Genomic DNA, 13,237 nt, shown 5'->3' on the forward strand with positions numbered 1-13,237 from the left:
CTATGTACAGAAACACAAACATACACACAAAAGAGACACACACAGACACACACGGTCACACACATACCCTGTAGGTCGAGCAAGCACAGTTCTGCACCTCAGCCTCCTGCTGTCCCCATGGGTCTGGGTCGGTGTGCACATTTGTGCCCTTTGCCCTCTTTCATCCCCGTCTAGCTCTCCCCTTCAGTGCAGGAGGCTGGAGCTGCACCAGGTCCCTGTCACAGGGATACCCCATTGTGCTGTGGGTGAGCTGTGTGTTGCCTAGTGAGAGGGACCCTTCCTTTCTCTAATTGTGTCTAGCTTGGCTGCAGCTTCCAAGGATGGACATTCAGGACCTGGGTGTCCCACAGGAAACTGTCCTTCCTGGAGGTGTGCAGGGTGAATCTCTCATGCCTCTTGGGAGGAGAGGCCTGTGCTGGTTGCTCAGTGAGGGCTGTGAGTCCCATGGTCAAAGGAGAGTTCTCAATCACTCTATTGCTCCCTGGGGACTGGTGGCTGAGCTGGGGCTCAGGGTTTCTCATTTCTTCCTGACCATCTTTTGTGTCCTCTCTTCTATGCCCAGCTGACTGTACTGTGGTCAGCACAGTACACTTCCCCATGGTGGTGCAGGAGGAAGTGGGGAGTTACCCAGGAACCCCTGGAACATGGCTCGTTGAGACACAGGAAGGGGAGCCTGGGACAGAGCAGGGGTTTAGAGCTGGAGAGATTCATCCCGACTTACTCTGTGGTCATGATGGGCTCAGCCCTGCATGTGGTGACATACCCAGGGGTCTATTCTGAGGGTTTCGAATTGGCCAAGCTGCTCTCTGTAGAGGAGGAACAGGCAGTCGCCAGAGATTCTGTTTGCAGGGACTCTGGTCACCTCTGAGAGGGCAGGTGAGGGTGAGTTGTGTACTGGGAGCAAAGAACAATAATACCCCCTTCTCCCAGCAGGGACACAGGAGAAGTCTGTCTTCCCAAGGGACAGACGGGAGTAGGCGACCACATCCTGGACGGTGCCTGTGTGTGACCATCACACATGCTTTGAGCCCTACAGGTTGCAGTGGGCAGACAGGTCACAGGGTGCCTGACTGATTCCCGGGGAGGCTGTGGGCCCTTAGGCAGCCGCTGTTCTGTGTCAGCGCTAGGCTTGGCCTGGGATGCCCCACAGAACAGGACAGATGGAGCACGGCGGGCATTTAGGGAGCAGTGACAGAAAGAGTTGATGAGGATGGAGGGAGGTCACGAGGGGAAAGCGCGCAATGTGGCTTCGTGTGCACCATCGCTGCCCTGGGAGATGTCTTTTTAGCTGAGCCCAGAGAAGGTGCAAGCCTGTGGCGCAGGAGCTGCCTGCAGAGGGAGTGGTATTAGATTGGCGGCCACCAGGTCAAAGAGGAGCTTTCAGAGTCCATGTGGGGAGCATGGAGGACGTTGAGGTCTTGGGCCGAGGTGACCCTGGTGAGGGTGGACCCTGCTTGGCTATGGATTCTGCTGAGGGACTTCGGCCTCCCCTGGGAAGGCTCCAGGCTGGAGGGACTCTGCCGCCCTCTGGTGGCCTGGAAGGGAAGTGTGGGTGGCCGAAGTCCCTGCCAGCCTGCGTGTTTTATTCCACAAGGATCTGCACATTTCACTCGAGGTCACACATATGTTATATTATAGCTCCATCACCTTCCAGCCCCGTGAGTCCCATTCTCTGTGGCTCCACGTTCACTGTTCTCCCTCTTTCACAATCGGATGTCCCGAACGCAGATTTTTGTCACCTTCTGTGAGTTTGTGTGTGTGTGCAGTAGGCGGCACTGTGTATACCCTGGGGACAGTGATGTCTGGAGCTGAGCACTGCACATGGGCTTGGGAGCTTCCAGCTATCTTGATTGAAAAACTGATACGTTTCATGGAAAACACTAGGTCAGATGATGTATTCACGGGCTTTAGCTGCTATAACAAACAACTTAGCCTCGGTGAATTAAATAATAGAAATTGATTTCTCACAGTTCTGTGAATTACGTGCTATTTTAACCACTTTAAAATGTGCAATCCAGTGGAATTAACCACATACACAGTGTTAAGTTCCCATCAACACTGTTTTTCATAGAAAATTTTTGTCATTTTAAACTGAAACTTTGTATCATTGAAACAATAATAACTCCCTGTATTTTCCACCCTAGACCTTGATCATCTCTACTCTATCTCTATGAATTTGCCTATTCTAGATAGTTCATGTAAATGGAATTACATATATACATATGTTATTTAGTTTCTGACATATTTCACTTAGCATAGTGTTTCCAAAGTCCATGTATATTCCAGCGGATGTCAGAGCTTCCTTCCTTTTTATGGCAGATTTACATCCTGTTGTATGTGTCACCACATTTGTTTATTGATGTGTTGATGAACACTTGGATTGTTTTCATATTTTATCTTTTATGAGTAATGCTGCAATCAACAGTCCCATGCGAGTATCTATTTGAGTCCCTGGATTCAGTTCTTTAGGTACATACCTAGGAATGGATGCTCTTTTATATGAGAATTCTATGATTATCTTCTTTAGGAACAGCACATCTGTTTCTCCTAGTGGCTGTACCTTTTTATAATCTCACCAGCAATGTATGAGGATTCCAAATTCTGCATAAGGCTTTCACTTGTTATTTAACATGTGAAAAGAATGGTAGCCATATTTGTAGGTGTAATGTGGTATCTGCTTGTGGCTTTCACTTTGTATTTTCCTAATGACTATGATGTTGAGTTTCTTTTCATATCCCTCTTGATGATTTACATATCTTCTTTGAGGAAATGTCTATTTGCGTCCTTTGCCCATTTGTATAAATTGGTGGTTTGTCTTTTTGTTGTTGAGTTGTAGCAGTTCTTTATATATTCTGGGCATGAAATCATTGTCTATGTGATTTGCAACTTTTATGTCTCATTCTGTGTTTGGTCTTTTTATTTTCTTGATAATATCTTTGATGCACTAAAGGCTTGCATCTTTAGCCCAATTTATCTATTTTTCCTTTTGCTTTCTCATGCATTTGGGTCACACCTGAGAATCCATGGCACATTTGAGGTCATTAAGTTTTACCCCTATGTCTTTTTCTAAGATGTTTTTATGGTTATAGATCTTATAATTAACTCACTGATCCATTTTTAGATAATTGTTTGATATGGTTGGAAATACAGTTCTCTAAGTTTATTGTCTCGCATGTGGTTACCTAGTTGTTTCTGCACCTTTATTTGAGGGACAGTGAGCTCCTTAATGAGGAGCACAGAAGACATTGCTTTGGGACACAATGTTGTCAGGGGAGTTGTGTTCATCTCTACTTCTTTATTTTTTGTACAGTTTGGTTCTCTGCTGGACATACTAGATATATAGAAGTCTTTGTTCATTCTCTTGGTTCTGGTTTGCTGACCTGTCAGCTGGAGCTGGAGGACATGCCTTGAGGGGAGTGACCCCCATGGGAAAAAGCAGGGCTCAGCAGAGTGAAAGCAGCTGAGACCCAGAGAAGCCAGTGAGGTCTGACTCTTAGAAGCCAAAGACCAACTGGTGGGTGTCTTCAGGGGCAAATGGACTGCACTGGTAACCATTCCAGTGGACTGGAGAAAGCTAAGAGGCTATGGATATTCCATTTTCTCTCTCAGCTCTTCAGCAGGAGATTTGGGCCCTGGGCTGGTACTGTCCTGCAGCAGGGACAGAGTGGACAGGGATGGCTGCATATCAGGCCTAAGTCCATGTCGTGCTCTCAGGTATTGCCCCTGAAGATGGAGAATTTTGTTCAGAGGCCCAGCCTGGGCACGTGGGAGGAGCCACCTTATTAAAATTAATTTAAGAAAACAGTATGCCTGCTTTATTCTTCTAGAATAAATATTAATGTCATGTTTTACAATGTATCGCTTAAAGGAATGGTGAGAATCATCTACATAATGTATGTTTTAGGTGGTCTTTTCTATAATTGCAGCTTTCACATGTTCTTATAGAAACCATTTCCTTTGGGATCACACAGGCAGTATCTCTGTGTTCATTTCTACTGGGAAATGTTTATGCAGCGTGGAGAGAGTCACATTTCCTAATGAGAGATGGAAAGCATTTGACTACCAGAAAAAGTGTTGAAATTCTGCTGGTATGATCATGGTGCTGCAGGTGGAGGTCAGTTCAAGGGGGTGTCCGGCAAAGCAGTTTTGAAAGTCTTTTTTATTTTTATTTTTGTTTGTTTTTTTGTTTTTTACAAAACCATGGGCAGAAGCCACCACCTGGACCCACCACATGTTGAAATGGATGAGGGACAGAAATGGAGCTCAGTCAATTGAGAATGAAATCCACGAGTGGGGAAGAGTTTTGAGAGGTCAACGGGTGTGAGAGGTGAATGAGTGAATGATGAATGTTCAAAACATCTTCTTTCTCCATAATAAGAGAGCATTTAGTCCCTGAGCCAGACAGTGTCCAGGCCAGGGGGAGCAGGATGTTGTCAGCTCTCCTGGCCAAAAGTGAGACTCCAGCAGTGTCCAGTTACTTGATCCAGTTTGGGATTTATTCATATTTTAAAAATGATCCAACAGTATACAGTTTTGAAAATATACAAAAATCCCTATGCTACCATTCAAAGATAGACAAGATGGCCCTAAGATGGTGAGAGAATCAGAATGGGGTTTGGGTTTACATTGTGTATTTTTTTTCTCCCAATATCTACAGAATTCCCTACATCAATTTTTTAACATAACCCAGTGGGTGTCATTCCCTTTCACAGTTACACACATTTCCAGTTCATGGTTACAGACCCTTGGATAACCCACACCCTTTCTGCTGTGAGGTACAGGCAGCCCTGTGACATCACCTCTAAACATGCCTTCTGGGACATCAAATTGCTGATTAAGTAAAAGTCATTTCAATAGATATTGAAGACCTCCATTTTACCCCTCTCACACTTGTAATTCTTCTACCAAGAGGTGATGGATTTTAGTGGTGATTTGCTTTTATAGATTAGTGTAGATTAATGCGTCTGCCAGGGACAATTTTTGCGTTCGGAAAAGCAATTGGCAAAGTCTGGAGACATTGCTGGTTGTCAGAGCTGGGGAAGGAAGTTCTGCTGGCCTTGAGTGGGTAGAGTCCCCAGATAGTGCTGAATATTCTAGAGTTCACAGAGCCCCAACAGCACGACCACTACAAAGTTCAATGCTGAAGTTGAGTGGAGAGCCCTGATGTGCTTCCCCTAGCTTCCCTGGAGCTTTTTACCTTCCCCTTCCATCAGTCTCTAGCACTTTCTCACCTCCTTGAACCTTTGTGCCCTCCACTTGAACTTTCCCTTAGTTTAAGACCGGCTGTAATCTCTGGACTTCCTTGACCCCTTTCTGATCCTCAGCAGGGTGTCCTCTAGAGGGGATTCTCACCTTTTCTGGAGCTTCCCAGGATCTAGATGCCCCTGCCCTGTGTGGGCACCAGGGATATGGCTGTATGCCTGTGTCCCTACAAGTCCTGTCACTCAGGACATTTGTGTGAGAGCAACTGAGGTGATGTTACCCTCCCCTACTTTTCTTGGAACATAAAAATATGTACAAACCTTATAGAGTAAAATTTCTCGATGCATGTCAAAATTTTAAAATTATATATTTTTGCCTTCCAAACTTTACTGGGAAAAATTTATCACACTACCAGTCATGAAAAATGATGCCGAATCAGGATTATTCACTGTCTTGTTTGTCTAACAGCAAAATATTGGGAGCAACCTATACTTTTACCAGCACGATGCTTACTAAACAGATTACCTTGTATCTACACAATAGAATATGATGCAGTTGCATTAAAAGTAGAGAATCTTTCAGCTATTCATATGGAAACACCTCCATGTTCTATTTTAATTATGGCATTTAAACATCACAGAACAAGATGCAGTTTGTACTAGATGTGACCTTAGAACATTATTTTTACTTTTTTTTTTTTTTTTTTAAAGAGAGAGTGTGTCACTCTCATACCCAGGCTGAAGTGCAGTGGCAAGATCATAACTGACTGTAGCCTCAACCTTGTGAACTCAAGCAATACTCTTGTCTCAGCCTCCTGAGTAGCTGGAATCACAGGCACATGCCACCATGCCTAGCTAATTTTTTGTGTTTGTTTCTCTAGAGATGGGGTTTCACCCAGGCTGGTGATATCCCAGGCTGGTCTCCAACTTCTGGGCTCAAGTGATCTACCCACTTTCCCTCCCAAAATACTGGAATTACAAGCAAGTGTCATCACACCTGATTGTGCCTTTGTCTTTTTTCTTCAAATTGGACTGCAGTCTACTGACTCATCTCTTTCCCCATCAGGTGATTTCTATTTTTCCTCTATTTCTCTACCATATGTCCATGCCAAAATCCAGATGTATTTGCTTTTGTTTAGAATTAGATTTTTTTTTAAAGAGAAGCCTTAGGAATGGTCTCCTAGCTGATTTTCAGGATTCTAATCTTCACTGTCTAAGCCATAGGTTTACAATTCTGGATACTGATTAGAGTCACTTATAGGGCATTTAAAGCCTACCAATGCCTGTACCATCCCTCAAGTGTATCTGATTTGGCTGATGTGCGGTGTTGTCCAGGGATTGGTTGTTTAAAAATGCTTTCAAGGAAAAGTGTCATTTTGCAGTGGAGGAACTTTAGCCCAGTGATCAAAGTTAACATCCCCAGTAATCAGAGATAACGATAAGGTAGGAGACCACCCCTCATATTGTCTTATGCCCAATTTCTGCCTCCAAAGAAAGAAGAAGTAAAAACTAAAAGGCAGAAAGGAAATCCACAGGCAGACAGCCCGGCTCCGCACCCTGGGCCAGGTAGTTAAATATGGACCCCTGACCTAATTGGTTCTGTTATCTTATAGATTGCAGACATTGTATAGAAATGTACTGTGAAAATCCCTATCTTGTTTCATTCTGATCTAATTACCAGTGCAAACAACTCCCAGTCGTGTACCCTCTGTTTGCTCAATTAATCACGACCCTCTCACATGCACCCCCTTAGAGTTATGAGCCCATAAAAGGGACAGGAATTGTCCTTTTTATGTTCCTTGGGGAGCTAGGGTCTTGAGACTGAAGCCTTGCCAATGCCCCCAGCCGAATAAACCCCTTCCTTCTACAGAAGGAAATCGGTGTCTGACGAGTTTTGTCTGCCGCTCCTCCTGTTACATTTCTTTGTTCCCTGACCGGGAAGTGAGGCGAATGGTGGATGGTGTAGGCAGCTCCTTAGGCGGCTTAAGCCTGCCCTGTGGAACATCCCTGCGGAGGACTCCGACCAGCCCAATCCACGCGGATCCTGAGAGGGCTCCTGGGTAGGCATTTGCCCCGGTGAGACGCCTCGCCAGAGCAGTGTGTGGCAGGCCCCCAAGCAGGATCAACGCAGTCGCTGAACACCGGGAAGGAATGGGCACTTGGAATCTGAGCATCTAAAACTTGGTAAGACTAGTCTTTGAAACTTGCCCACTCCGTTTGAGTGGAAGTGTGGCCTGATCACCCATGGTGTGCCTTTATTGGCACTTTGGTTTTGGTTTTGACTTGGTTTGAATTGCTTGACAGGTCTGGTCTTGGGAACTTACCTACTCCATTTGAGTGGAAGTGTGGCCTGATCACCCACGGTGTGCCTGTACCGGCACTTTGGTTTCTGTTTTTGACTTGACTTGGATTGCTTGACACTTTGGTTTTGGTTTTGACCTGGATTGGGTTTCTGGATACCCAGATTTTGGTTTGGTGTAAACTACAAAAGTGTGTGTGTGCCGTTTTTACCCATTTTTTGTTTTGTGGTGTGCATGTGTTGTGAGCGTGGTGTTTTGTCTAGAGGAAACATGGGTGAGGCACAAAGTAAGCCCACCGCACTAGGAACCATGTTGAAAAATTTCCAAAAAAGGATTTAAGGGAGACTATGGAGTACTATGACACCAGAAAAACTTAAAACTTTGTGTAAGATAGACTGGCCAGCATTAGAGGTAGGTTGGCCATTAGAAGGAAGCGTGGACAGGTCCCTTGTTTCAAAGGTATGGCAGAAGGTAACCTGTAAGCCAGGGAACCCAGACCAGCTTGTTTTAGATCCCACGCCCCTAACACACAGTGGTTGAGAGAACAGCAGCATAAGTGGCTGGCAGAGGCAAGGAAAGACCAGCAGAGAGAGAGAAAGGAAAGAGACAGAGAGGAAAAGAGGCAAAGAGAGAGAGAGAGGAAGAGATGGAGAGGAAGAGACAGACAAAAAAGGAGTCAAGGAGAGAGAGAAAGAGAAAGACAGAGGCAGAGAGAGGAAGAGACAGAGGCAAAAGGGAAGTCAATGAGAGAAAGAAAGAAAGAGAGAGATATATAAGTAGTTAAAAAAAAAGCGTACCCTGTTCCTTTAAAAGCCATTATAGCAATTCTAATTTGGACAAAACAAGGTGTTATTAATAGCAAAGGATAATTAAAATCCCAAACTTACCAGGTTTTCAACAAAAGTAAAGTTTGCTAAAAGTTAACAGTCTGACATGTATTATAGTAACTTCTAATCTGTGGCCTTAGACAGTCTAGTCCACAGACATAAAAAAAAGGTTCACTTTGGAAAAGAAAGGTTATCATCTTCGGATAAAAAAAGAAAAAAGGGGGGGCGGAATTTATATAAAAAGAGTGTTATGTGGTAAATTCTTGTCCTCCAATAAATTAACTGGTTGTTTAAAGAAAGAAATGTTTGTAATAAGTCTGAAAATGAAGGCATGTCAAAAAAGAAATTGCTGGTAAAAGTCGTGGGGGGGGGGCGGTGGGAAAAGAAAGGTTATAAAAAAAGTGTGTGAAAAAAGAATTTATGCAAAAATATTGTATAATTTAAAAGTAACTAGACTTCCTGAATGTAAAACTATTGAAAAAAAAAAAAAGCAGTTTATGTGCAAGGTATATAAGAAAAGCAAAATATATCTTTGGTAAAAGGATTATAAGGAGGCATAAGAATGTACATTTTTACCTACATTAAAAAGTTAAAAATTATTATTTTGAAAGTTTAAGCAAGTTTTAAAATGTTAATTGTAAAGAACATTGTGTAAACATATTAGCTAAAGTTAAAGAAGTATCATCCAATTTTTCTGTGAACTGGACATTAAAGTAAAAGCATAGCAGCTTTTCTTAAAGCACCAGCCTGCTCTTTAGCAAAAATTATAAAAGATTAAAAAGAGTCTGTAAAATCTTACCTTATGGTCAAACATAAAAACTAAATAAATATGTCTATAAGGTTTTATTAAAATTAGGTTTAACATTAATAACACACTAATATAAAGATAAAATTTAGCTTATCTGGTGTAAAAATTATACAAGAAGCATTGTTAAATGTAAAATGGTATTTGGTTTTCTTTGGTTTAAAAACTAATAAAAATAGGTTCCAAAGGAAATTTCTCAGTAAAAAGGCACTAAGGACTATAAAGTCCGCTGCCAAGGTCCCCACATTTAAAACAAAAGGTCAATTTCTTAAAAATTATATACTTGGTTTATCTTCCACTTTCCTTTCTCACACACACACAAAAAAAAACCCTAAAAGTCTTTTAGCACATCTACCACCCCTAGAATTTCCAGTAAACCAACACCAACCTGAAGATCACATTCTCATCGAAAGGTGGAAAGAAAAAAAACTTGAGCCAGCCTGGGAAGGACCGTACCTTGTGCTGCTAACCACCAAGACTGCTGTTCATACAGCAAAAAAAAAAAAAAAAAAAAAAAAAAAAAAAAAAAAAAAAAAAAAAGAAAAAGAAAAAGATGGACTCATCACACCCGAGTCAAGAAAGCGCCAACCCCTCCAGAGTCGTGGGCCATAGTCCCAGGGAAAAACTGTCATGCGCGTCCGTCCATGTGAAGAGGCCACCAAATAGGCTTTGTGTGAGCAATAAAGCTGTTTATTTCACCTGGGTGCAGACAGGCTGAGTCTGAAAAGAGAGTCAGTGAAGGGAGATAAGGGTAGGGCTGTTTTATGTGAAATGGGTAGGTAAAGGAAAATTACAACCAAAGGGGGTTGTTCTCTGGTGGGCAGGAGTGGGAGTCACAAGGTTCCCATTTGGGGAAGTTTTTGAGACAGGATGAGCCAAGAAAAGGAATTTCACAAGATAATGTCATCACTAAAGACAAGGACCGGACATTTTCACTTCTTTTGTGGTAGAATGTCACCAGTTAAGGCAGGGCAGGACATTTTCACTTCTTTTGTGATTGATTCTTCAGTTACTTCAGGCCATCTGGGCCTATAAGTGCAAATTACAGGGGATGCGATGGCTTGGCTTGGGCTCAGAGGCCTGATGAAAACCCTACAAAACTAAAGCTAAGAAAAATTTAACTCTTTTAATCTATTCTATTACTCTTTCTTCTTTCCTTGTTCTATTACTGACCATCTAGTTATTAATATAACCAAGTCAATTTCACCTCAAACTATTTTTTTTTTCACTGTGTGCACCTTTTATTATGTTTGTCTATGCATTTACACATACACAAAGAGATGAAGAGGAATAGGGATGATATGGTTTGTTTTTGTATCCCCACCCAAATCCACAGGTGTTGAGGGAGGGTCCTGGTGGGAGGTGATTGGATCATGTAGGTAGCTTTCCCCATACTGTTCTCATGATAATGAGGGAGTTCTCATGAGATCTAATGGTTTTAATAAATTAATGCTTGCTTTGTTACACCCTGTGAGGACTTGCCAAGTCAAAGACAACTTTCTACTTCAGAAAAGTACTTCTGTCCCTCCTGACTCCCCTCAGACTAGACATTAGTGAACTAGGACCATTTAATCCAGGGAGATTTCGATAAAGACCCCAGTGCCAACCAGGAGTGTTGCACCCCGCTGTACAGCTTTCATGCCATAGTTGATCCAATGTTCTGTGGACCACTAAAGAGCAAGGATGGACTGCCCCAACTGCTTTTTGTAACTTCCCTAAAACCACACATTCATTTTACTGGAGGATCATAGAAGTTAAAGACTTAAAACAAACTTTAGCAATTAAGACAGGATATCAAGATGCAAATGCCTGGTTAAAATTGATCAAATATTCCAATTGCACATTAAACAAAAGCAATTGTTATGCTTGTGCACATGGCAGGCCAGAGGCCCAGGTTGTCCCCTTCCACTAAGGTGGTCCTCCAGTTGACTAGGCATAGGCTGCATGATAGCTCTTTTCCAGGATTCTACAGCCTGGAGTAATAAGTCATGCCCAGCTCTCTCTGCTATATCCCAAAGACCCTGTGGGTCAGCCCCCGAGGGCCATCCAGCTTCTGTCTCCCAGCACTAAGTTCACTTCGTGTCTCTCACGACAAGGAGGAAACTTAGCATTCCTTGGAGACTTGAAAGGATGCAGTGAGCTTAAGAATTTTCAAGAGCTTATCAATCAGTCAGCCCTTTTTCATCCCTGAGTGGATGTATGGTGGTATTGTGGTGGAGCTTTACTAGGCACTCTGCTGAATAACTGGAGTGGCACTTGTACTTTAGTCCAATTGGCTATCCCTTTCACCCTGGCATTTCATCAACCAGAAGGAAAAATAATACTAATAAGACATCATAAAGTGAGAGAAGCCCCTTATGGGTCTTTCAACTCTCATGTCTATTTAGACACAATTGGAGTCCTACAAGGAATACCAGATCAATTTAAAGTTTGAAATCAAATAGCTGCAGAATTTGAGTCAATATTTTAGTAGGTGACAGTTAATAAAAATGTAGATTAGATAAACTACATCTATTACAACCAATAGCAACGAGCTTTTCAAGAGTTAAAAGAAAAACTCATGTTGGCCCCAGCCCTGATACTACCTGACCTGACAAAACTCTTTACACTCTAGGTGTCAGAAAGAGAAAAAATGGCAGTTGGAGTTTTAACCCAGACTGTGGGGCCTGGCCAAGGCCAGTGGCCTATCTCTCAAAACAACTAGACAGAGTTAATAAAGGCTGGCCCCCAGGTCTAAGGGCCCTAGCAGCAAAGGTCCTGTTAGCACAAGAAGCAGATAAACTAACCCTTAGGCAAAACCGTAATATAAAGCCCCCCATGCTGTGGTAACTTTAACAAATACCAAAGGACATCATTGGTTAAAAAATGCTAGATTAACCAAGTACCAAAGCTTGCTATGTGAAAATCTCCACATAACTGTTGAAGTTTGCAACACTCTAAACCCCACCACCTTGTTCCCTGTAACAGAGAGCCCAGTTGAACATAACTGTGTAGAGGTATTGGACTCAGTTTATTCTAGCAGGCCCAAACTCTGAGACCATCCTTAAGCATCAGTAGACTGCAAGTGGTATGTGGACGGGAGCAGCTCCGCCAACCCCTGCAAAGTGACTCTGAAGAAGACGACAAGCCCTGCTCCAGTCACACCCAGAAGCTGACTGGTCCACGCACAGCTGAAGCATGAGACAACTCATCGCGGGATTCATTTTCCTTAAAATTTAGACTTGTACAGTAAAGACTTCAACTGACTTTCCTCAGACTGAGGGCTGTTCCCAGTGTATACATCAAAGCACTGAGGTAGGACAAAAGGTTGCTAAGGTCCTATTATTTTACAGTTATTATAAGTGTACTGGAACTCTAAATAGAACTTGTTTGTATAATGTTATTCTATACAAAGTATGTAGCCCAGGAAATGACCAACCTGATGTGTGTTATGACCCATCTGAACCTCCCATGACCACAGTTTTTAAAATTAGATTAAGGACTGAGGACTGGTGGGGGCTCTTAAACGATATGAGTGAAGTGTTAGTCAAAACAGAAGAAAAAAAAGGGTGCCCAAACAAGTCACCTTAAAATTTGATACCTGTGCTATCATTAATAGTAATGTTAGGAATAAAGTGTGGTTGTCTTAATTAGAAAAGAGGCTATATGGCAGAAAATAAGTACATCTGTCATAAATTAGGACTGTGTGGAAATAAATGTAAATTCTGGTCTTGTGTCTTTAGGCCACTTGGATAAAAGAAAAAAATAATGATGAAAAGGATCCAATCCACCTTCAGAAAGGAAAAAATGGCCCTTCCTGTACTAAGGGACAATGTAACCCGTTAGAGCTAGTAATAGCCAATACTATTGATCCTTGCTGGAAAAAAGAGGAGTGTGTGATCTTAGGAATTGATGGGGCCAGACTGGATCCTCGAGTAAATATCTTGGTTTGAGAAGAAGTTTACAAACACTTTCCTGAGGCACTGTTTCAAATTTTCTATGATGAACCAAATGTACCAGTACCAGAAATTCCAGAAAAAAACAAGAAATTTGTTTTTGCAATTAGCCAAGGCATGTAGCCCAGTCTCTGAATGCCACTTCATGTTATGTATGTGGAAGAACTGT

At 42.5% G+C, this 13,237-nt stretch overlaps 1 protein-coding gene across 1 annotated transcript in view; it reads right to left on the reverse strand.

Annotated features, from left to right (window-relative positions):
* Positions 1-1,178: 1,178 nt before the first annotated feature.
* The window catches only part of LOC105466411 (pregnancy-specific beta-1-glycoprotein 2-like), a 68,698-nt gene continuing 56,639 nt past the window's right edge, over positions 1,179-13,237 (reverse strand). Inside the window, exons 4-5 of the mRNA XM_071086199.1 lie at positions 7,137-7,335; positions 1,179-1,329 (exon numbers count right to left, since the gene is read on the reverse strand). Of these exons, the coding sequence (XP_070942300.1) occupies positions 1,179-1,329; positions 7,137-7,335 (350 nt within the window). The remainder of the gene's footprint in view (positions 1,330-7,136; positions 7,336-13,237) is intronic.

This window comes from Macaca nemestrina, chromosome 20 (genome assembly GCF_043159975.1).
Source record: "Macaca nemestrina isolate mMacNem1 chromosome 20, mMacNem.hap1, whole genome shotgun sequence".
Taxonomy (NCBI): Eukaryota; Metazoa; Chordata; class Mammalia; order Primates; family Cercopithecidae; genus Macaca; species Macaca nemestrina.